We start from the raw sequence: 26,807 nt of genomic DNA on the forward strand, positions 1-26,807 counted from the left end.
TGACCGGGGCACCTGGGTGGCTCATTGGATTAAAGCCTCTGCCTTCAGCTCAGGTCATGATCCCGGGGGCCTGGGATCAAGCCCCGCATCAGGCTCTCCGCTCAGCGGCAAGCCTGCTTCCCCCTCTCTCTCTGCCTGCCTCTCTGCCTACTTGTGATCTGTCAAATAAATAAATAAATAAATAGAATCTTAAAAAAAAAATACTGACCACCTCACAGTGTTGTAAGGGTTACACGGAATTTATGCATATCGGTGTTCATAGCAGGAAGTACGTAGCAGTACCAAGTGTTTCATCACATAGTACTTCCGTGTTTTTGAAATAGAAGTGTATTTCAATTTCCAAATGTATGCACACACACAGGCACAAGCTTACATGACACAAGCTTACACGACACAGCCACTGTATATGTAAATAATATATATGTATTTATGTTTTTCATATATAAAGGCATATATATTTTTAAAAAGACATGTATATGCCTATTTAAATATATATATAAAAAAGCATACATATATATAAGACATCTCTATCTATCTATCTTTCTATATATAAAGTTCTTAAGGTTTCAACGACTCAATACAAGCAATAAAGACCCAAGCACTTAGAAAATACTCAAGATTAGGGGGGAAAGTCTCATCTTAAAAATATAAACAAAACAAGGGTGCCTGGGTGGCTCAGTTGGTTAAATGTTTGACTCTCGATTTCAGCTCAGGTCATGATCTCAGGGTCATGGGATTGGGCCCTGCATGGAGCCCCACCCAAGTCAGGCTCTGTGCTCAGTGGGGAGTCTGCTTGAGATTCTCGCTCTCCCTCTTCATTTGCCCCCCCCCCCCCAACGCCCCTGTGCTTGCTCTCCTTCTCTCTCTCTAAAATACATAAGTAAATCTTTAAAAAGCCTTTCGGGGACAGTACAATGAGAAGGGTGGCAACGGGCAAGATCGAGCTGTTTTAAAAGGGTGGGGCTAAACAGACTTTCCCCTTCTCACAGTTGATTTAAGAAAACCTCAAGAACACAAAACCAGGCTAGGTGCTCCAGAAGGCATTAGGAAGTGGTCAACTCAGCAGAACCCAAAGGGCCTCTTCACTGCTCTGTGGCAGCAGGAATCAACCTCGCTTTCCTCCTTTGCTCCCTTGTTCTCCAAGTCTTGTGTTTCAAGTTTTTTGAACACCATCTATTATCCTTTTAACAACTCTGCAAGGCAGGCATTCTTATTCTTCCAAAGACTTTTCTGATATGGCTCAGGGATAGTACTCCATTTGTCCTTTTAATTCCCAAATTGGGTCTCTTCCCCCTACACTCCATATTTGTTACTTAAAATATTCATAAAAACAATTTTTCTCAGACGCTGATTTTCCTTAGTTAGGGACATCAAAAGTAGTCTTTTAAAAGTCAAGGACAGTTTATGCTTCTTAGGCTGTAATAGAAGATTCCAAACTGGTATTTTCTGGTAAAGTCTGGATTAGTCTCACAAATTTTCCTAGTAACAAAAGCCATGTTGCAAACATGATAATGTCACTGTAGCCTCATTCAGAATATTACTCACTCTTTCTGTTGCTTTGCTACTTCAGCACTTGGGAAAGTTTGAATTTCCCAGTAGTGTGACCATGATACTATTTTTGTATCTTCAGCGTCCACTTATTGTCAATTTAGGGAGAACAGTTTACGGTTGAGCTGAATTTTGGAAGCATGCTGAAAAAAAGCTGGATTTCTTTATGAAAATATTTAAGAATATATATAAAGAAAATATGTACTGAAGAAGAAAGCAAAAATAAAATACATTACTTCTTCTGAAATTCAATACTTGGATTAAAATTCAAATTTTGAGATTTTTATTTATTTATTTATTTGACAGACAGAGATCACAAGTAGGCAGAGAGGCAGGCAGAGAGAGAGAAAGGGAAGCAGGCTCCCTGCTGAGCAGAGAGCCCAATGCGGGGCTCGATCCCAGGGTCCTAGGATCATGACCTGGGCCGAAGGCAGAGGCTTTAACCTACTGAGCCACCCAGGCGCCCCTAAAATTCAAATTTTAGTCTATCTGAATACCAACATCACTTTAACCCCTTCAAAGCACATACTTGCAAATAACTAATATTAATATTTTTGGTTATAAAAACAACTAATCAGTAGTTACAAATTTTCTTCATAACTGATTGCAGAGTCACATATAAAGGCATCAAAGAAATTTGGATTCAAGAAATGGGGAAGGGGGAGCTCAAACTATAGCTCTAATCTTCTAGATGTAACATGATTAGGCTAGGCACACTAGCAGGGTGTCACTCATTTCCATGCAATCAAAAAGTATAAATAAAAACAGGGACCAAGGAGAAATGCACTAAATCTTATTACCCTTTCTTCAGTTTTCTATAAAAGGTTCTATTTCAAAAGAGGAAAATACCAGGATGCCTGGGTGGCTCAGTCAGTTAAGTAGCTACCTTCAGTCCAGGTCATTTTTAGTATATGTGCTGCCGAAGCGAGCACTTCAGTCCAGGTCATGATCCTAGGGTCCTGGAATCGAGTCCTACATCAGGCTCCTCACTCAGTGGGGAGTCTGCTTCTCCCTCTGCCTGCTCTGCCTGCTGTTCCCCTTACTTGTGCATGCTCGCTCTCTCTCTGATAAATAAATAAATAAAATATTAAAGAAAAAAAAAAGAGGAAAATAGCAATGAGGAGGGTGGGGGAGAAGGGGGAAATCTCCCCCTTTTGGCTGCTGGTAGCTGGTAGCCCCAGGGTCCACCTTCCTTTCAGTGAGCTTTTTACGACCAGAGGCACCTGAGTTGCTCCCCTTCCCAAGCCGACTGCCCCTTCCTTCAACTGCCAAACTTTTCTCAGGTGCGGTCTGACTTAGCCTTTCCCACATCTTCCCTACCCCTTTACCCCCTGGCCTTTTATGTCTCATTTTCATCATCTCTCTCCAAAGTTTCCAGTGACCTTGTTCTCGCCAAATTTGAGGACTAATCTCCCACTGACGCTCAATCCTTCCATTTGAAACCTTTTCCCCTTCCTTGGCTTCAGGATCTTTAACTGTGCTTTAATTATCTGCATCTAATGATCCTTCTCATTCTACATGGCACAGTGGTTTAAACACATGGGTTTGAAGCCAGACTGCCTCGAGTTTGAATCTTTCTTTCAGCTGCCACATTCTACCAGTGAAGGTTAAGACAGGTAACGGAACTTAGTCCCATTTTTCCATTTGTAAAATAGGAATGAAGGCAGGTCCTGGCTCATCTGGTTGTTACCACAATAAGGCAACACATGTAAATCACTGAGTTCAGTGCCACAAATGACATTAACTATGTGTATTCTATAATCACAAGTTCTCTACACAACCTGTCTCAAAGAACTTATTTCACGGTGTCAAGATCTCCATGCTTATGTAGGTAACATCGAAACCACGAGCTTACATGTATTATGGAAACTTCAAACCCCTAAGGCTGCAAACTGCATGCATCCCATCTATTAAAACTTTCTGCCTTTTCTATTTGAGTCAAATGAAACCACCAGTTTCCCAGGCACCTTAAAATCATCTACCTTCTTTGGTGATAGAGTAAACCTCATTAATTCCTGATTTATGCGGCAGTATGCATAATGGTTAAATGCAAGGACTGCAGCCTGGCTTGTTGCTTGTGCTCAGTGACTGATTCTGTCCCTTACAACTCAGGCAAGGAACTTACATTCTTCATACCCTGACTGCCCCATCCATAAAACAGGGGTGATATCAGTACCTATATCATAATTCTGACCTCATACGATACTTAGTAAGTATTATACTAGCATTTATTAAATAATGTAAAATGTGCAATGTAGTCTTTTTATTGGTTTAAAGGGAGAAGTGAAATTCCAAAGCTTTCATAAAGCAAAACAGGCAGGTTTTTTTTTTTTTTTAAATCAGTTCTTTATTTCTTCCTTTGGATTCTCATTACCCTTACCATTGTCCAAGCTCACAACTCATCCTAACCAGATAAGGGTAAAACTGCCCTGTCCAGCTTCTCTAAACTCATCTCCCTGAATTCCAGCCTCTTATCTACTTTAATCCATTTTTCATTTGATCCCGAATTGCCAGATTAATCCTTAAAAACACCCCTTTCGTACTGCACCTTTTTGGACTGACTCCGTCGCTCTCTCCCCATGTTCCTCAGGCAATATGAAACTGCCTCCCCTGTGGTTAGAGGATCTATTTCTTCATCTACAGGCACACGCCTCACAGAAGTGGAATTCCTCAGGTCCATTATAACCTCCATGCCTTGATCCTTCCTGTTTTCCCCTTCCTAGAATGTGCCGCATTTTTAGTCCTCACATCTTACACTTTCTTCAACAACCAGGTCAATTCAACTTGCTCATGAAAACCTTCCAGCTGAACTCCCCGCCCCCAACCCAGTCCACAGCTTATGGAGTACTATACAGTATACTAGAGAAGATGAGATTTGCGTTCATACTTGGTTCTTACAATGAGGTTACTGTTTTAGACTGTTATTTACATACTTCCTGTGTGCATAGCTTGCCTGGAATTTGCCATTGCACAATCTCAAAACTGTGCATTATGGTAGATGAGTTCACAGTGGCTGAGTTTATGGATGAGTGATGATCCTCACCTGGGATAAGCAGGGTTTGCTTAGATTTTTTTTTTTTTTTAATTTCACTACATGAATGGGCACCAGTCATGAATGTGATATTACTTGGGCCAGTAAGACTCAAACAGATTAATCAATTCAACTTAAGTGTATATTCATATCTGTATGCAGAATGTTCCTCATCCATGTTCACCAAATTAATCTCTACATGAAGAAAAGGCACAATCAAATACAGAATTTTTTGTGCAAAAAATAAAAATAGAAGCCTTACATACTTAATACCATTTAAGTGGGGGCACTTTTGAGCTCTTTAGAGGAAAGAAGGACTTGGGGAGGGGCTGGCTACACTTTCTTTCCAGTGGTTTATTTTATGTCCAAAACAACACTGAGAAGCTCTGCCAAGTATGAAATGCTATGAGAAAGACCAAACTAAAAGCCTAGTCTGTACTCTCAGTTGTACATTAGTTTGCTTATCTAAGTACCTTTCCTTTTCTTAGTAACCCAGGGTTGGGGGGCAGGAGGGAGAGGACGAGAGAAGAAAAAACAGCAGCAGAAGTCTTTCCTTCAAGAAAGAAAGACAAATGTTCGTAAGTAGTTTCAAAGGCAGTGGCACTTTAAAAGAAAGTAAAAATTTAATTAGTGGCATTTCTTAAATAATTTCTCATAGTAAAGGAAATAGGTTGACGGTATGGCTTTAGTAATAATAACAGCAAAAGCAGGATTGGCAGCAACAACAACCAGATTTCCTCGGGTCGTAACACGGTTAACCTAACTTCCTAACAAGCTGCGTCCAGAAACCCGTCCTAGACTTACTAGTTCAGTATCCAAATTTTACTAAGATGCCAACACGAAGTCTAAGAAACACTTTTCTAACCTACTTATGTATGCGCTAACAAATAATCCTAAATGTTCTTCTGAATAATGACCCTTTGTGTTTCTCAAGTACCCAATCGTCAAAGCATGATCCAACTTTGATCCTTGCATGTAAATTCTTAAATACTTTCCTTTAGTAATGAAAGCAATAACATAGGATACCCTGGTTACCAAGTGATGAACCAAAACTTCCAGCCAATGTTCTGATTAGTCGACACTTTATAATTTCTGTCGCATTCTGCTTCAATTGATAAAAATATACTTGTTAGATACATGTTTTCAGACTCTACACACACAATGGCTTTCCCGAGCTGGCGGTCACAACAAAATAGTGCCAAGCTGAGAGAGAGAACCTGGGCCCTGCAGGAGCCAGAAGGAGCCTGTATTTGAGAGGTTACACATGGCTTCTGGCTTCATTCACATGTAGTCAATGATTCTCAGAGTCTCAAAGATACTAGATATTCAAAGCTAAAATGAGACAGGCTGCAGATTAGAGCAAAACCTGCTGGCAGGAATATCTGAGCAGCATTCTACCTGGGAAACAAAATGACAGGGCAAAACACCCCCATTGTTGCAGAATGAGAATACTGGGCAAACAATGATAGCCCAACCTCAGCTAGCTACCAGAGAACAATCCTCTGAATTTTAAGGCAAGTCCCTTGCCTTTTATTGAGGAGAAGGCCTATGTAGTTAATACTCCTGCACATCCAATGGCCACGAAAAACTTAAATTTAAGCATTTAAAATTCTCATTCTCAACTGTCATCTGAATTCAGATAATGTATAGACTGGCTGGCAAATTTAATCATTGTTACATATATATTTTTCCAGACAAATTTATTCTTTAGTTTCAAAATATGTGCTTAAGCCACACAAAGAAAAACAAAAACAAACAAACAAAAAAAAAAAAACAAAATAACAACAACAACAACAACAAAACCAGAGGGAAAAGCCCCAAATATTTCCCTCTGTTAAGTTTACCAATCAGAGTAAATGCAGTTCTATCTTATCATGTTTTCTATGAGAAAACTTCTGTTCTTTTTTTAGATTTGGAGAATTGCTTTTCCTGACAGAACCCCCAGAACCAAGAACCCTGAACTGCAAACTTGTCCTTTGTCCTAGTTGTTTACCAGCCTTATCAGGGCACACATGGGTTGGCAATGTGATTCTAAGATAAAAATTCCAAAGATATAATTAGATGTTTTTCCGAGAAATATCACCCAATACCATGAAAATTTGTTTGCTGCTTTTCACTTCATACTTGAAGTGAATGGTCTCACAATTTCTTGCCAGTTAGTAATTTTCTTCTAGGTAAGTGAGAAATATTAACTTGGCACTGAAGAAAAATACATACTTTTTAAAATAAGCAATACTGAAAATACAGATCTTATCTCAAAAACTTCTACCTGTGACATTTCAATGAACACATATTTCAGTATAAATAACACACTTATTAAAAGTTATTCACAGCAAAAAATACAATGATGGAAACAATCTTATGCCCCTGAATTTAACTATAAGTGATAAAGGACAGAAAATACATTCTAAGCTAGTGATGTACAAGCTTTCTTAAAGCACCCTACACATTTATTTGGTATAATTCCTAACAAAACGAATTAAAAAAACAATGGTAAGAAGCCACAAATGTATATTTACTATGTTGCAGAAGAATACTCTCTGGCCCAAAGAAGTGCTATAAAAACATCTCTCAAGTTTTCTACTGAACTCCATTTTTGCTAGACTGAAAAACCATTAAAAGAAAAAAAAAAAAAATCTTCTACTGCCACCTGCTGGTTATTTATAGTCAATGATTCTCGAAGATGCTAGAAAGACAAGCTACAGATTAAAGCAGAATCTTTTGACTTTTAAAACAGGAATAATCGTTGGATTCTTGTTTACCTTCCTCCCATTTATAGGCTACATATAATACGTTTTATAATAAATTATGGATGTATAGTATAAGTATACATTTTTACATATGTTTCTAGTATAGAAGTAGAGCCAGAAGCTTATTTTCCTGGCTCCTGACTGCCTTGCTCATTGATTGACACCCAATGCTCTGAAATAAGTCAGAGATTATCACATTTCCATTCTTCCCTTTCCCACAAAGGCCATTCAACCTAGTCAAGGTAAGCAATAAAGACTTAAAACTGAATGCTTTTGGCTGACCTGTGAGAATTTGCAGCTCAAACACTCCAGGCCAGCTAGAGAAGTTTCATTCTTAGAGCCAAAGAAGGATATAAGCCAAATATCTATTTCTGAAGACTTCTCAAAAGGAAACTCACACTCTAAGGATGTCAACATAACGTTGATAGAGGATTTTAAATGAGAGATCCGAGGTTGGAACTGGAACACCCCCCTGGCAAGATTCCGTAACTGGAGATATAAACACGATTTTAAAAATTCAGAAAGGGCGGGCCCAAGTTCCTGTAGTCAGCTTCATTTCTTTTTTTGGAGAGTCTGAGAATTTAAAAAAGCCTTTGCTAAGAGATTTTCAGGGAAACAACTATTCTCTTTCATTTAGAGGGTATTTTAAAAAATCAAAGTAGATAGGTAAACCATTTTGAGGAAACAGTACTTTCTCCATCAATGAGATACCAATTCTTCCTACCAAAATAAACCATGGAAACGATGTTTTCAGTGATTTCATGTCACAAACCACACATTATAGAATACTTCATGCCACATGGCTTCATCTATTCTAAAAATAAACCGAAAAACATGGATTTGACTAACCTTCTTCTCTAAAATTAATGTTAAGTACAACGTGAATCAGAAGGCAATGTCCCGACATATAAATCCTGGGTCCTTCTTTCACATCCCTAGACATGAGCAAATTTGTCTGCTAGGACACTGAAGAGTTGTCTGTAATTCTACAGTGCTATAATTAAGACTTGTACAAATTCTGCTGCCAAAAAATCACCAGAGTGGGTGGTGAATGCAGCCAAGTAAACTCTAATTATGGAAGGCGGGTTTTCTAAGATCTTACATACAAGAAGCAAAGGCAAGATCAGACAGCTAAGATAGGTTACCAAGGCAATATAAATAGCTTTGTCAAATTCAATGCAAGCCCCCTTTTGGGAACAGCTGTTACCTCCCATAGCTCATAGGTACTTTAAAAAAACTCAATCTGGAATCCTCCGCTTAGAGTCTGGCTCTTAATTGTTCCCCCTAAATTAAAGTTACGAAATTTATAAGTGCCATTTTCACTCCTGGGACAAAAAAAAAGTCAGCAGGAGTCCAGTATCTTGGAGAATTTTTCATTTTATATTTCAGCTCCTCCACTGGTATTATTTAAAAAACTTCTGTTCAGAGTTCAGTGAAATACTTTTAGCACTCTGAAAGACAGTATGCAAATCCTAAGTGTATAGCAAAATAAATGTACATAAATTGAACATACGCATATAACCAGTAGCACCCAATCAAGAAATAGTATTTTTTGTACTGCAGAAGGGTCCCAACTACCTAGAAAAGGGGAAATTTTACTTTATAAAATAAATACAAAGTTCTCTCAATAATAATATTATGCAATGTATTATTACTATCTGGACCTGTAATTACAGCCTTCAAGTAGAAGTGATTATGCTTTTCCCCTTTGCTTATACAAACATCTGTGCCCACCTTTCCCCTTATCAACAAACTGCATGAAATTCTCATTCAAGTCCCAGCTCAGACATCACCAGCTCTATGAAGACTTCCTGGACTTTCACAGAAAAATAAATTAAGCCATCATCTACATTCACAGAGTAGTTTGCAAATTGTCTATGTTCATAGTACACACACACACATTGTCTACCGTTCTAGGCTGTGAGTGGAGAGAAAAGACAACTAATTCCATCTTTTGATCTGTCCTCTGTGTTTAAACTGGGCTTTAAATTTTGTGCTAATGAATGACCACATGTTTCTCATGCTATTATCTTATGCAATTGACACTTGAATAGTTTTTCAGAAAAGAATGTTCTACCGAACCATATTCTTTAATATTAAACAGAACAAAATACAGGTGACTCTTGAACGACATGGGTTTGAACTGTGAGGGTCCACGTACATGTGGATTTTTTTCAATAAGTAGAGTATAGTACTGTAAATGTCTTTTTTCCTTATGATTTTCTAAAATAATACTTTCTCTAGCTTGCTTTAGCCTAAGAATGTGGCATTTAATACACATAACATACAAAATATATGCTAATCAACTGTTTATATGACCTGTAAGGCTTAACAGTACACTATCAGTAGTTAAGTTTTGGGGGAGTCAAAAGTTAAATGAAGATTTTTGACTGCATGGGGAGTCAGTGCCCTAACTCCCATGCTTAAGGGTCAACTGAATATTATCCAGATATTTTAAATATGTATCATCTTAATGTCCTCCATATAAAAGGATTTGTAACAGAGCATATTTTATTCCAACAGATTAAAAACTATGCTGATTTTAATTCATATACATATTAGTTAGATATTTAGCATATATAAGTTGAGAATATAATACTTCGTGATAAGAAGCAGCTATTTTCTTGCAGGGGATGATATTACAGTACTTTTCTGGAGAAAAACATTTGCAAACTTTTGAGGCTCTGAAACTCTTTTTAGGCTCTGAAACTCTCACTTCCTCTTACCATGCTCCTTCTCCATCCTCTGCTACAAAAGGATACAAGCTTACTTTAACTAAGCTGAAATTAAATTTTACTTATCCATTCAGTTCAAGGGTCACAGAAGAAACGTGAACATCTCATGAAAGGTAGAAATTCCGGAGCTCTCCTACCTGTGTACCTAAGCTGGCTGCCATCATGTGAGTCAGAAGTTTAGCTGCAAACATGGAAAATCTGGCACAGAAGATGTGGGAAAGAACAGCCAGGCAAAGCCCTGTAGGAATAAAAAAGTCCACGTGCAGTTTTACAATCCATGAACAAACAGTTGCTCAGCAAAAATCCTCGGAAGGCCTATCGTCTGCCTCTGCTGCATAGTGTGGTTATCTGGCAATGATGATACTGCAATTTTAATCTACTCCATTTTATGTGACATATAAAATCTGCACACTGATGAACTAAGGCCAAAGGACAACTTTAATTTTCAAAGAACCACATGTTCACTTCCTTAGTCAAAAGATTGTCCAAATCAAGCAGACTAATAATTTCATTAAACTTCCGGTTTTCTATGTTTCCATTAGACAAGTTATACTGTTTGAGAAAAGGATCAAATTCCAACCTAACTTATTAAGAACAGGTGGCTTGGCTACATAGAGATATTTAGGGAGGTGAAGAAGATTTTTTAGGCATAAACCTGTGAGTGGTACGACTAAAACTCAGGTTCAGTAATTACCCCCTTTTTACCTAGTAGGAATATTTATGTAATTACAACAGTGGTAATTATGAGTTTTAAGAGTTACTCTATGCTACTGGGGGCCAAAACTGGGAACAAAATGTTTTTTTCCTCTTGAGATGACTTCCAACCTAAACATCTACATTTTTAAGTGGAATAAAGAAAACTATTCTTATCTTCTTGAAATCTACTTGTCAAGGCAATGATTAGAAACTCAGAATTAACAAATCTTTTATCTTGCAATTTGAATGAATTTCTTTTAATACCATGTTTTAAGTACAGGGTGTGTGTATGTGTGTGTGTGTGTGTGTGTGTGTGTGTGTGTGTATATATATATATAAGATTTATCTATTTATTTGAGAGAGAGACAGAGAGAGGATGGGAAGGAGAAAGAATCTCAAGCAGACTCTGCACTGAGGGCAGAGCCTGACTTGGGGATCAATCCCACCACTTGAGATGATGACCTGAGCCAAAACCAAGAGTGGTATGCTTAACCGACTGTGCCACCCAAGAGCCCTGAGTATATACATATTTTTAAAGCATTTCCTTTCTAAAATTTAAATGTGCTGCAAATAGTAACCCATTTGCTTTTTCACATAAGCCTTTTTTTTTTTAAGATTTTTTTTTTTTTTAATTTGACAGAGATCACAAGTAGGCAGAGAGGCAGGCAGAGAGAGAGAGAGGAGGAAGCAGGCTCTCAACTGAGAAGAAAGCCTGATGTGGGGCTTGATCCCAGGACTCTGGGATCATGACCTGGCCCGAAGGCAGAGGCTTTAACACACTGAGCCACCCAGGTGCCCCTCACATAAGCCTTTTAATCCCTCTCAATAATAGTGTTGTTATTAATAGTGTTATTTTGTTGAAGAATCATCAAAACATAATAATTGGTATGTATACGCTGCTTTACCATGCACGTTGTATGCATTACCTCACTGCATTTATTCCACATTTGCTTTCTCATTATCTTCTCTGAAGCTATGGACCTAACTGCATGTTGGCGTAGGTGGATTGGGCATCTGCCAAGTGTCCACATGGGGTCTATCACTAATATTCCTTACAGCAATGCCTGTCTTAACTCCTTTTGGGAAAGGCTTTCAGTATGTTTAGATTTTAGTAAGTTAGACAAAGTTCCACACAGGAAGTGAGTCTTTGCATTAGTCAAGGCTTTGAGCCTAGACATTTGGCCAAGAAATCTAAAATAATCCATTTTTTAGGACGACTGCTCTAGGTTGATCTGGGACAGGTGTGCATCTCTTGGGGCTGCCCCAAAATCCACCCACACAGGTACACAGTATATCCAGAAATTGCAGAGTCATGCCTGACTTTGCACCCTTACCTAGGTAGTCTATAAACTAGACTAGTCTATAAACAGAAGCTGATGCTCTGAACTCACCAAGGTACACTCTGAATTTCCTGTGACGATCAAAGCTAGTTTAAACTCAAAATTTCGGGTGTGTGTGTGGTGTGTAATATATTGATTTCAAAAGCAAAGCCTTGCAAAATTTTTGTGAAAATAGGCCACATGATCATAAATATGTGCTTTACTCTACGTCTATTGTGGTAGATGCGAGGTAATGGGATTAATGCCGGACAAAGTAGAAATATACATGAGTCAACTGTTTTTTTTTTTCCTAGTTCACGAGAAGATCTTATTCACAGCCTTTTCCCTTAACTTGGTAATTCTCCATTATTCTCACATACATGAAATCAATTTTGTAGTTAAACTTGACCAGCTCAATAATACTTAATTAAGTATATACGCTTCAATTAAAATGTTAGCATGACACCTGGTGGTGGTCCTGGATTCAAAGCCAGTGGTGGGAAAATGGGCTAGATTCTATTAGCCTTTAACTATAATGCATGATAGTGATCTGGATATATTTTTTATTTATAGGAGAAGGTGCTAAAAAAAACTCAAGCAGGCTGTCCCCTAGCCTCAGCTGGCCTTGTGGAAGATACTGAATACCTTAGATTTAAGAAATAAATACTTCAGTTTCCAATTTCCTAATGCACTATATGCTAAGGACTTCCCTTTTATTTTCTTATCTGATAACGAATAGCTACATTTAGCACACGTGATTTAATCTACAAGTCTGTTTTTTTTTAAGTTGTAATAATTTTTTGGTTTAAATTCCTTTAATATAAATATGTAAATCACAGGGTACAAAATGTTGTAACTATAAATAGTATGTTTTTTTAAAAAATGAAGTATAACAATTCTAAGTATTACTTAAAGATGTACTCTGAAGTTTTTAAAAAATTGACTCCTTGACAATTATGTAGAAACAACAAGCAGCTGGGTGCCTGGGCAGCTCAGTCTGTTAAGCCTCTGCCTTTGGCTCAGGTCATGATCCCAGGGTCCTGGGATCGAGTCCCTGCTTCTCCTTCTGCTGTTCCCCCTGCTTGTGCTCTCCCTCTCTCAAATAAATAAAATCTTAAAAAAGAAAGAAACAATAAGCAGCTAACTGAATAATTTTTCTTTCCTTTTTTTTTTTTCTTTTTTGGTGGGTTCTACATCTGGCATGGAGCCCAATGCGGGGCCCAAACTCATGATTTTGAGATCAAGACCTGAGCTGAGATCAAGAGTCAGACCCTGACCCAACTGAGCCACTCAGGTGTCCCCCTTTATTGTTGTTCCCAGCACAGTGTAGTTTACAGACTCAGTTGGAAAAGAACAATTAATAAGTTCATTAACACAATGACATTTCTAAATCATTAGAAAGTGAGGGGGGAGATAAACTATCCTTAACAAAACAACATTGATAATCCTTGATATAGAGAAGAAAAACTCTAAAGAACTCCTAGATTCTTTTGCTATGATCAAACTGGATCAAAGACCTTATCTATCCACACAATATTTATATGTTTGTATGAGTATAAACATAGGTAATGCTTGTATATGAATATGCATACCCAGCAAAATTATGTATCAGCATCCCTTAAGAATAGGATACATTTTCCAAATTACTGGTTTATCCCTCCACCAGCCAAATATTAAGGCTTTTTGCCATGAAATCTTTGAAAAATGTTCATAACTTTTGTATCTAGCTATGTATCTATCTCTGTCTTCCCTGCAGATAAATCTCAATAAAACCAAATGTTCACTACACATTATTAAATCAGTTATTATGTTGTCAGCTTCTTTTTTTCCTATTTTTCCACCTAATGCTAGCTGTAATTGTTACTTTGTTTTACTTTTTTGTTGTTCATCTCTATTGATTACCAGATTTCTGTACCTCTCCTCTCAGCATGGTGCCACCTGGTTACTGCTACTAATAAACTAAAGGCAGAAAAACAAAATTGTCAAGCATGAAAAGTTTTCTCTGTTGAACAAAAGTCAATATGAATCACCTTACAGAACACAAGGTCTGGGGGAAAGGATTTCTCCCTGAGGGACGAGGTTGCCAGGGGGCTAGCCTCCAGAAAATCAAGAGTGTTAACCCTGAGAACCACACGTGGCTATCTACATTTTAATTAATTAAAATTAAAAAGAATGAAAAATTCAGTCCCTCACTTGTTCCAGTCATATTTCAAAGGCTCAATAACCAGATGTGGCTGTTGGGTACCATACTGGACAGGGCAGAACATTTCAATAATCACAGCAACATCTATTGGAAAGTGCTATGTTAAACTGTCCTGAGTGAAGGCCAAAAAAAGAATATGCTGTATTTCAGGATAATTTTTATTAAAAATGATAAATTAGATGTTGAATAATTTTTATTAAAAATACTAAAATGATGGGGCGCCTGTATGGCTCAATGGGTTAAGCCTCTGCTTTCGGCTCAGGTCATGATCTCAGGGTCTTGGGATCGAGCCACATCGGGCTCTCTCCTCAGCTGGGAACCTGCTTCCCCCCTTTCTCTCTGCCTGCCTCTCTGCCTACTTATGATCTCTCTCTCTTCTGTCAAATAAATAAATAAAGTCTTTTTAAAAAATGCTAAAATGAGATCACTCAAAGTACAATGTTGACTTACATTGTCACAAAAACATCTTATTGGAGGATGTCAGATCAACAACATATATTCATTTATTAATTTAACAAGTAGGTATTGAGAAACTACCATACACCTGTGGCTCTGTTGAGCCATGGGGACACAATGTTCAAAAAGATAGTACTTGCTGCTCTACCCACGGCTATGTCTATATTTCTAGCTATATCCTCTCCCAGACACAGACTGGTTTATGAAAGTTCAGAGGACATAATTCTGGGCAAAGAGATGTGCAAGAAAACATTCTGGGTGGTTTTCAGGAAAGTTTTCATCATTCTCAAAACATGATCCAAATAAGTGCCTTTCCTTTGGCAAGCCTAGATGTTGTTGTGTGATGCTGAGAGCTGCAGCCAGTTCAAGACCATGTAGGGACAAGACCGAGAAAACAAAATCTTTGAGGAAAGCAAGGCAGAAAAATGAGAAGGGGGTGGGCTCCTGAGGACACCACTGAGGTACTGAATTAATCAACCTTGAACTAAATTTGTTTATTTAAGAAATGCGAGCTGTCTTCTGTTACTTGCAGCCAACTTCATCCTAAATAATACACCCCATGTACAAAGAAACCCAACGTTTTTATGCCATGTCAGAATTAAAACTAATCTCTCTTACTATGTGGACTTACTATCCACAGTTATCTCTTCAAATGGGTTTTTAAAAAAATTCTTATAACACTTTTTTTCTATTCTTCATGTTAACAAACTACTTTCCCATTTGATAGAATGAAGCTGTTTTGATATACCTTCCCCCATAATCACAATGGCTATTTTAGGACAATGATTACAGTGAATATAAACTTGATATTTTTGGAAGAATGTAACACAAAATTTTGGAAGAATCTCTTACTTTAAAAAATAATTTGAAATGAATGGGTGGCATCTGGTAAAAGTATTTTTTTTTTCTGGAAAAACTATCAGAATCTCAGCTTGTAAAACATAAAAGACATAACTAAAATAGTTTTGTCGTGTAATAAACCTTGGACAAAAGAATAAGCATGCCTCAGAGGACTTTAGATTGTATTGATTTATTTATCCTGTAAGTCTTATTATCAGCAATTTATGGACGGTTATTTTTCTGTTACTTAACTGTGAAACTGACATTGTGTTGACATGTATACACTTAGTAATCTGTCAAGTAAATAAAGCCATTAGCCATTTAAAAGGGAAGGCTTTAGTTTGACTAACATGTTAATGATCTCTCTACCACGAGAGAACAAAAAAAGAACAGATGATATAAATGTAAGGTCTCTGGTCCATCTCTAATCTCAGCTTAAAAGTCCTCCACACATAGGAGACTCAGCCATAAAAGCATCACATAAGACCTAGTTCGCATATTGATATTAAAACTGAAAGGGATTATGGAATGGTACATGGTCTTGTTCAGATCACAAGGCCACAGGAATTGTGAAAGTCAAAAGTCAAAATCACAATGATTCTGACCCAATAGCCTACATTAGTACATCAACAGTTACAGGAAGCAAGGTAGGCTTCTTCGACATTATCCTCCAGATAGTCCTGTGTACCTCAAACCAAACTCAGGATCCTTAATAATTACACTATAAAATTATGGCATTATGGCATTATCATCTAAGGTTCTTTTAAGCTGTATTTCTTCCAAGCCCCCTCTGAAAGTGAGTTTCACGGTGTTACACTAAGTGCACGGTTTTGGTTCACTTGTCCTTTCTACCTTTTCAGCTTCAAAAGATAACCTTTGCTTAATTTCTTGGTATTTGGTAAACTGGTTTACAATTTTGAAAACCACGGGTATATATCCCCATCTATCATCTTTCTAAGCTGAGAATTACTAAGCTCCTTGCCCTTGTACACCCATTTCACACACTTTGATCATTTCAGTTGTGTTCTGCTCTAGTGTAGGAATCAGACCTGTAAACTAGAACTGGAGCAGATACTTACTGTGATCTATCCTGACTTAAACAAAAAGGTTTACTTCCCGTCTAACTATACGTCACCACGTTTCATGAAAAGAACTGGTTAGACTGCTTCCAAATAAAGACGGATATTTGGTATGGGTCTGACATAAATTATAAAATGTGTGTGGAAGGGGCACCTGGCTGGCTCAGTGAGTGCAGCATGCAGCTCTTGGTGTCAGGGTCGTGAGCTCAAGCCCCACGCTGAAATAAATAAATAAATAAATAAATAAATAAATAAGTAAAAAATAGAATGAAATGTGTACGTAAGATACATAAAATTCTCCTCTCTAATTCCCTGGGCCCATCAGAGGATTGGACAGTTATCCTCCCATGGCAGCTGACACGGAGACACTAACACAGGATGTCTTTGTATCTCCTACTGATCTACAGAACATGCAATGATCACTACAATATGTCATGGACAGAGAGGAATAAACCCAGTAATTTCAAATATGACTCTAAGTTAATGGAAGAAAAGCAGATACTGATACGTAGGTGTTCATTTTGCAAAAAAAGATATATTAGTTAACAATTCTTCCAGGAAATACATTATCGTCCTGCTAGCTTTCTATAAAATCAATATAACGTTCTCTCTTCAGTTTTTAAAACTCTGATGTTCAGTATTTAGATCAAGCAAGGGATTTCTGTGGGTCACAGTAGTAGTACTTGGTTTTATGTCTCGATAGAAATATATAAAATCACATCTGGATTTTACTGCAGCATTTTATCTTTTGGCTTTATTTTATATCTATGAAACTTTTGTAAATATATTAGCATTGAGATAAAATAGGATGTCTCCATCTCATTTGGGAACTACATGGACCTAGAAGAATCTATCAAGCAAGAAATGTTATCCTTATAAAAGATGTTAATAATAAGAAGAAATTATTAACTTTTGCTATTGAACCTATTAGGTTTAAAATTAAGATAAATTAGGGGCGCCTGGGTGGCTCAGTGGGTTAAAGCCTCTGCCTTCAGCTCAGGTCATGATTCCAGGGTCCTGGGATCGAGCGCTGCATCAGGCTTTCTGTTCAGCAGGGAGCCTGCTTCCTCCTCTTTCTCTCTGCCTGCCTCTCTGCCTATTTGTAACCTCTGTCTGTCAAATAAATACATAAATAAATCTTTTAAAAATTTAAATAAATAAATAAAATTAAGATAAATTAAGGGAAATGTAAAATCTTATAAAATGAAATTATAGTGGGAAGATTTTAAATAACCAGGACAAAGAATAATAATTAATTATTTGTGTCTACCTCCACAAAGTTTCATAATAAAGATTATTAAAGGGATTGCACATCAAATAAAAAAGACTCAAATGCAGTGATAATTACATTTACAGACAAAACATTATTAAAGTTGAATATCGAAATGTCTGAGTTAGTATGTTTACCACCCTGTTACAGTAATACAATTTAAAATCATTTATTATGGATGGAGAAACTAAGTTATAGAGAAAATAAGTAATTGGCCCAAGCCACCAGCAGAACAAGGATTTGAATCCAGGCAATCTGGCTTCAGAGTTACCCTGTATGCAGTTCTCTGTATAGGACATTGTTCCTAGAAGGAGCAGGGGGCTGTAAACGATGACTTAGAGCATGGAGTGAGTGAGCATAGGGAATAGAAATATAGTTGAAGGAATTCTCAGAGTCCTACCTATATAATCAATACAGCAAATGAGAACAGTCCTACAGTTCTCAAAAATTAAAGTGTAGGTAAATAATTTCTCATATGTTAATACAATTGAGGCTCCTATTCTTGCCAGAAATGGGGCCTTCACGTAGAAGATGAAAGACAATTTATTTTTGAACACAATGGTTGAGTGTATTTAGAACTCCGAGGTTGTATGTTTGGTTTTTTAAATGAAAATACAAAATGCTTTGTATATATTATCTCAGACAATCATGACATTTTATTGGATTATCTGCCCTCTATGTCATCACACTAAGAACTCATCCTTCTCTGTTATCTAGCTTCTGTCTCACACTATATATTATATTCCTTATGAGTTGGAACTATCCTGTTCTTTATTATATCTTATTATAGAATTACACTGTATCCCTTATTATATCCTCATTATTCATTATATTAGTACACATTTGGCCTTCTATAAACATCCATTGTATGAGGTAATGAATAAGACAATGGAAAAGTTTATTTTCTCCTAGTACAGATGAATTACAGTATGTTTGCATCTTGCAAACATGGGAAAACAGACTTTCATTCTTATAAATATTCAGAATTATTGAAGCAAAAATACCACAACTAACCTGAGACACATATAAATCCGGAAGAGAAAAAAGCTTCATTGTATGAAGACAAGTTGTCGGTCTGGGCGTAGACTGCATACACGGACATGTATGAACAGGCACATTCCACATAGTCTGAAGTGTCCTCAACCACTTTGCAAAACTGACTGTCAGACAACCAGCTAGGGCAAAAACATAGTGGTCACTACTGCTCTTTTATCAACACTTAAGGTATTCGAGATGGCTTTTCAAGTAAAAATAACTTTGTGAACTTAAGTGTTCTTTACTCAAGCATTAAGCAGACTAATTTTCAAGAAAAAACACTGGAGGGAACATCTTGTCCTAGACATGATACAACAAGTCCAACAAGATGCCTTAAGAAGCAGCCTCAATACTCACTAAACCTGCAAACGCATTCCTGACACCAGAGAAGCTGGTTCTCCCAACAGAGCCATGCTCCTGCCTAATCTGAAGCAATACACCCCAGACTTTTATCACAAGGCACGCCTCCCTCGCACTGGAAAACCCCAGAAGATGGACAGGCGCACTCTCCACCCCTCCTCATTTCACCATTCCTTGTATTTTGAACCATGTAAGTTCCTTAAGAGATTTTCCATGTTTCTTTCTTAATCTTTTTTTTTTTTTTTTCCTACTTTGAAGCCAGTTACATTACCTAAAATCTTCCCAGGGTTCTTTCAAATGTTTCTGCTATAAGATCGGGATACTAACACAAAACCTTTGTCGTGATTACAGCAAATGTAGTGTCCCGTGCCAAGCCTCTGAGCGCTCCACAGGGACCACTGCTTTGGGCCTTTTGGATCCTTTACTTTTCTAAGGACATAAAACTTAATCCCAGCTGCAGATGCAGGTTTGAAACATAAATTAGGAGTTATGTATTAAGGATGGCACAGTACCTGTATATTAAGTTTAAGATCTGTCACCATGCGTTTGAAATTTTAACTGAAAATTATTTTTTCACAAAGAAAAAGACTAACCAGAATTTTGCTGTTTGGAGGACAGTTGGTTACCCAACAAAGCTGTTAAATGCATTTAGAATTTTAGTCTGTGCAGCTGAAAGTCAGAAATGAACAGAACCATGCGACCTATTTGGACCCTAAACCCTCTAGGTCAGCAAAGCCCGAATCTCTGGCATTGACTAAGCTCTGGGTAATGGAACGACTCAGAAACTTGACGGCTGATTAGGCCAAGGAGATTCTACAGAAGAATTATTTTCTTCTTCCCATTCCTGCGTATGATTTAATTCCAAAATATACTCCAAGCCATGTGTGGACTAGAATTATAAATCCCTGCTAATCCCTCTAAATACAGAGCATCAGATCCAGAACCATAAGCCCGATGGAAGGGGCAAAGAAAATTTCCTTTCCTGACCAGTAAATTAACGAATAACCACAGAAAGGTCATGTGAATTGAGCAGAAGTCACACTGGGTCCCATGGAAGTGGTAGTAATAAAGAAGTAAATAGTGTGTTAAACACATATTTAGCTGTTGGGCTGCACTTGCTACCTGGGCAAAACTAGACCATTTCCTTCACTGCTTTGTCGTTTCTATGGCAGAGATGTTTCTCCACTCCAAAGTCTCACCTCAGGTCACCCTCTATGTTCACTACAGAAATTGAGTTCCATTGTAATAGAACAGGGAAGGAGCGAATTTAAACAATTTTTAAAGAATTATTCAGTACCTTGCAGCAGCCTGATTCCAAAGGAGACACAGAGATGTCTGGGGGATAATCCTAGGTTCAGCAGCATAAATCCTGTAGAGAACCTCATTGTGGTCCATCAGGGGTTGTGAAGTCAGCCCTTTCACACTCAAAGACAGTACCTGCAGTGCCACAAAGAACAGAGAAATGGATGATATTTTAAAATCAACATCATGACTGAATTCTGAACTTTGATTCATTTTCCTAGTCACTCTAGTCACTTGGTTAAGGCCACTATTTAAATAATTAGCTGACTTATTAATGCAGGGAATCTGACTGGTTTTTCATTGCAAACATTCTACTTCCTCTTCAGTTCCTGAGCAGCCTTCAGCTGACAATGCTCACTTTAACTGTCTGACTTCATCATGAGTGAAGAATATAATACGATATCCTATTAGTGAAGGCTACATTTTTTACTTTCCCCACTGTATATATTTTACTCAATAAAACATGAAGGAAATATTTCCAACTCTATTTGAGACTACACATTCTACAAATAGTTCGTAAAGGGATATATTTCATAATTAGCTCACCATGTGTAGTCCTTACCACAAATCTGATCAAGTGAATACATTCTGAAGAGTGTGTCTGTAAGGAAAAATCTGATTCCAACCACATAATTCTTTAAATGATAGATTACCTTATTTTTCAGGGCATGAAGATTGTTTCCAGTTATAAACCACTGCTGGCTGCTATACTCTGTAAACTGGACTAATTCGCATGTACTTTTTCCAGCCATTATTTCTGCATCGGGAACCTCCAATAACCTCTCTGGAACTCGAATATAATCACCTTCTTTTCCTTCAAACTTGTGCCCATTGATTTGCTGAGGATACCAGTGAAGAGCCAGTATGGACAAATATGGGCAACTGTCAAAGATGGTTTTGCTTCTGTAACAGAAAAGCAAAGGCTCTGCTAAAATGGCATGCATTTATATACGCATATCCACTTATACTTATTAAAATGCATTACACAGGAGCCCTGTTCTTTATGCGTAGCTATGACATTACCAGCCCAGAGGCAGTAAGGACGAAGCGCTTTTAGTGCCTTGTAGCTAACTGTCATGATTTTTTGCACAGCACTTTCTGCATCCTTTTGCCTGATTCCCCCTTGTAATCTAAAACATGGGTTTTGGAAAGCTGTTTCACGGATATCAGATACAATCTGTGGCTATAAAATGTACTTTTTTGTGTGTTAGTCACATCAGCATTGGTAGAACAGATTGAGAAAAGGGCACACCACTAAACTGAAACCTCTGCTTTAAGAAATGCCATCTTATATACCTAGAGCATGTTTTCATCAAGAGTTTACCTCATCTCCTTCTAATCTGTCAGAGCATTTCAAATCTAACCATGTGATTGGTAAGAGAAACAGCCTGCAGGTGGGATCTTCGCCCTTTCAACAATGTTGTTTTAAACACTGTAGGTATAAGATCCTGTACTCACTGAAATTGCTTCCAAACCTCAGTGTGTGTTGAAATCACTTGGAAGTGTGTTTAAAAATACAGATTTCTAGACCACACCCCAGACTGACTAAATCAGAATCCTTGCCTGGAGAGAAGGCGAGGGGCTCTACCAGTCTTATTTTTTAACCAGTCCCCCAAGGGACCTGATAAACCTTGTCTTGGACCCATCATGTTTATGAACAATGAAGACATATAAAAATAAATCAGATCTGAAACCTGCCTGGAAAAGTTTGGAGAATATTAGGATGTTGGGATGAAAATTACACATTAAATGTTAACACTTATATGGGTCACAGTAGACAGAGAGTATTAAAATCAAATCATGGGTCTAAATGATATCTTGTCAAAATCCCTAACCTGGGAAATGGAGCAGAGAATTTTAAATGGAAAATCTGAGGAAGAAAAGGAAAGGGGAAGGGCTTTTTCCTCTAGTTAAATCCTCTCCCTAAAAAAAAAAAATAATAATAATAATCTTCCATGGGGCCCCTGGGTGGCTCTGTCAGTTGAGCTTCTAACTCTTGATTTGGGCTCAAGTCATGATTTCAGGGTCCTGAGACAGAGCACCGGGTCAGTCTCCTGCTCAGCATGGAGTCAACTTGAGATTCCTTCCTCTTTCCCTCTCCTCTCCCTCTGATCCTTCCCCCACTCACTCTCTCCTGTTCTCTCTTGCTTTAACAAATAAATAAATAAAATATTTTAAAAATATCTTCCATAACTTTAACTACCACATTTGATTCACTGCCTTCAAATATCTATCTTTAATCCAGCCATTCACCCAGGCTCCAGACCCCTGTTGTCCAAGACTCCTCCTAAAACACCTGCCCCTTCAAAACAGCTCACCAGAAACTCTTCTCTGAATCTCCCCACCCTGTGTTCCACATCTTCGCAGGTGACTTAAGCTCAAAGCTGCCACTGCAGCTCCCCCTGACCAGATACAATGTAAGTGAGACCAGTGACCCTCAGCCACACAGCTGCATATCCTCTCCCCACTCTCCCTGGAGTCTCCTGGGATTTAGCCCATCAGTGCCATCCTGGACTCCAGTATCTGGGCATACTGAGACCAATCTAACATGCACAGTGACTTGACCCAGCCCTGCCAACAGCAGGCCAAATTCCTGGCCTTCTCACTGGCAAATGACTATACTCTCCTTGACCCTATAACCTCCTGTGTCCATGCCTTCTACTACACTCACTGTGTTCAGCCCACAATGTGCTTTAATTTACATCCTGACTGAAGTGAGGGGGAGAACCCCACAAGAATATGTGGGCTGGTACCACTACTGATCCAGTGACCAGCTACAGCTGTGCCCTCAGTGCCACTTGACACTGTTTTTTCTTGGCTTCCAAGTAATTGTTCCAGATGTCATCATCCTCCTCAACATCCCTGCTCAATTCCCAAATCTTTCGCTCTCAGCAGCTGCCCCTGAATACTGCTTAAGATGATATATAAATAACACATATCAGAATGGCCACCAACTTTAGTTTTCAAAGTTAAAACAAACAAACTAGTATTGAGCACTCTCTTATTTTCTGTATTTGTCACCTCTATGATAATTCTACCACTTAACTGTTTTTAAGCTATCATCCTCCCCAAGTTCCTATCTCAGTTTCAGCCCTGTTACCTGAACAATTATTCCTTGTGTAGTCTCCCTATCTCTTGATTTATTCTATTCTTTAAACTTTAATACTGTCCTCAACATGGTATCTCTAAAATCCCGAGTCTGATTCTCTCGCACACCTACGAATGCTGCCTGGCTTATTCTATGTTCAATCTTTAGAGGCTGACGGTCTCCCCAAACACACCACACTATTCTTGGCTGCTGCCAATGCATGTGCTGTTTCCTTCCCCTGGACAACTCAGAAGGAAAGGTGAGTCTATAGATAGGAAACACATGGAAGAAACATACTGATCCATTTACTTATTCTATTCACTCATTATACCACAACCACTGAAAATCTACCACATGACAGATACCATTTCAGGTCTGGGAATTTATTAGGCAATAAGGCAGAAAAGGTAACTCTTTTTGTGCTTCTTATACTCTTTTGAGTTCTCCTATGACTCTGAGGGCACAAATATGAAAACCAACATTCACAGCAGAGTAGATGGTTCACATCTAAAACAGCCTCAATACTCTAGTGATCTTAAACAAATATAGAAAAAGAAAAAGAAAGGATTGAGACTATGGGGAATTATAAAACTATGAACTACTTGACTTGGACAACATAACCAAATCCCGTTCAAGAGAGAAAAACAATGAAGGATATTTTTTAAACACACACACACACACACACACACACACACACACACACACACACACACTGTGGCCTCATTTTGCAATGAAGTAAAGAAATTACACATTTCAGAGGTTTTGAAGACACTGGAGATACGTATAAAAGGCACTGAGTAGCCAAACTGCTGGTCACTGGTCTCAGACAAACATTTAGCACCAGTTGTGAGGGATGGAGAAGAGACCTCCTAAAAGGGCAGGAAGAGCTTTGCTGATGCACCCCATTAAGAAAACATTACTACTCAGGGCTCACTCTTCAGTGTTAAGAGTACAGTGTAAAATGATGCTGGTTTTGTGCCTTAACCTCAGCTCATACCCCGGTTCTACCCCGGGATGAAAGGCTGGAGGCACTTCATAGCCACAGGGCTGGAAGTAGAGATTCTGTTACAAAGCAAGTGGTTATAGTCTCTTCTGACCACAAGGCATAATGCTTAGCAGGGGATGTGGAGGCAGACAGGCCTGGGATTGAAGTCTCACCACAACTAATTGTGTGACCCTTGACAAGCTCTATCTGTATCTGCAGATGGGAATAGTAAAAGCTCTAGTCCTACCTTTGACCAGCTGCTTAAAATTATCTTTTATAAGAATAAAATATGTATAATTTTTAGTAAGGATTATGTTGAGCCATATGAAATTTCCAGTATATTGTATACTATTTTACCTATAAAAAAAGGCAACTTCAATCAATATTGTTCAATCTTATATAACGTCAGGACTAGAGCAGAGATACAGTTAACATCTGTTCTTCTTGTTTTGTTCCTTGATCTCTCTTGTAAGTCTTTTATGTCTGGATTGACTCTCTCTTTAAACTTCATGTATCTTGTGATCCGAGAACTAAAGTTAAAAGTTTTACATATACAACAGATATTTTAATTAACCTGTCAAAGGTCATAAAAGACCCTAAATAGGTGATTTAAATTATACCAGATTTTTGTTTTTTTAATGTTTTAATTTTTTTCTCTTATACCAGATTTTTTATTTTAAAAAATATTTTATTTATTTATTTGTCAGAGAGAGAGAGAGCAAGCGCACAGGCAGACAGAGTGGCAGAGGGAGAAGCCGGTTCCCTGCTGAGCAAGGAGCCCGATGTGGGACTCAATCCCAGGACACTGGGATCATGACCTGAGCTGAAGGCAGCCACTTAACCAACTGAGCCACCCAGGGGTCCCTATACCAGATTTTTAAAACATAGTCTTCCAAATATCCCTGAATTTCAATGTGACTTAATAAGTGCTGGTGACAGACAGCCTTCATCAGCAAATAAATAATAAATGTTATAAAGATTTTAATCAGACATGTCCCATTAAATAATAGTCATTACTTTTTTTAAAAAAGATTTATTTAATTATTTTAGAGAGAGAAAGCATGTGCACGCATGGGGGTGGAAGGGGCAGAGGGAGAGAATCTCAAGCAGACTCACTGCTGAGCCCTTGTGGGGCTGAGGCAGGCAGGGCTCAATGTCAGGACCCATGAGTGACGTGAGTCCAAACCGAGGCAGTTGCTTAACTGACTGAACCACCCAGGTGCCCCAATAGTCACCGCTTTTTAAATAACCTGTATTACTCTGTGAGAATTGGAAGGAAATCTGTTTCTAGCCAACTTCTATTATCAGCCATTTTTATGTTAACTCAAGTAGAAATGAAAAATATTTAGGTCTTTATACTACAGTGATTCAATTTACCTTCTGAATGCAATTTAAAACACCATGACTTCTTAAGAATATTAACAGTTACAAAATTAATTATAGAGTTGATAATGAACACAAGTCACATTTTATTTTTTCCTTTTCCTCTTGCTTGCTTTCTGCCATGAAACTCTAACTATGAAAAAACTGCTCTGAAGTTCAACAACACTGGGAGAGATGCTTCCCAATGGATGAAACTGAACTATAACTCCACTGCAACAGCATATCAAAACATGCCTAAAAGTTGGAATCATCTTCCTTTTTTTTCCTATTAAGAATGTATCTTCTATTATCATGAGAGTAAGCAATCCTTTTTTTAATTCCTAAGAGGCCCTTCAAAAAAAGAAAAATGTATTGTTGACAGTATAAATTCATTTTGCTTGACATAGTTACCATGTTTTCTTCAAAAAATAATTTCGTTTACCCCTTAGATATAATGACTTAGGGCACCTGGGTGGCTCAGTCAGTTGCACATCTGACTCTTGGTTTGGCTCAGTTCTTGATCTCAGGGTCTTAGGATCCGGCCTCACATGGGGCTCTGAGTGCAGAGCAGTCGCTCAGTCCCTCCTGCTCTGCCCCTCCCCACTTCACATGAATGAATAAATAAAATCTTAAAAAAAAAAAAGGTACTATTTATTGACTATGTAATCCTGAGTTACAACATCTAAGTGTTAATTTGTATTGCATATAACTTTGTAAACTTTTACAGAATACACATAGGGTACTATTT

At 38.0% G+C, this 26,807-nt stretch overlaps 1 protein-coding gene across 1 annotated transcript in view; it reads right to left on the reverse strand.

Annotated features, from left to right (window-relative positions):
- The window catches only part of ADGRV1 (adhesion G protein-coupled receptor V1), a gene marked incomplete at its 5' end in the record, with an annotated part of 491,204 nt that overhangs the window by 268,998 nt on the left and 195,399 nt on the right, over nucleotides 1–26,807 (reverse strand). The window contains 4 exons of the mRNA XM_080804325.1: nucleotides 10,202–10,302; nucleotides 18,942–19,102; nucleotides 20,620–20,759; nucleotides 21,278–21,527. Of these exons, the coding sequence (XP_080660451.1) occupies nucleotides 10,202–10,302; nucleotides 18,942–19,102; nucleotides 20,620–20,759; nucleotides 21,278–21,527 (652 nt within the window). The remainder of the gene's footprint in view (nucleotides 1–10,201; nucleotides 10,303–18,941; nucleotides 19,103–20,619; nucleotides 20,760–21,277; nucleotides 21,528–26,807) is intronic.

Source organism: Martes martes (genome assembly GCF_963455335.1).
Source record: "Martes martes genome assembly, chromosome: 5".
Lineage (NCBI taxonomy): Eukaryota > Metazoa > Chordata > Mammalia > Carnivora > Mustelidae > Martes > Martes martes.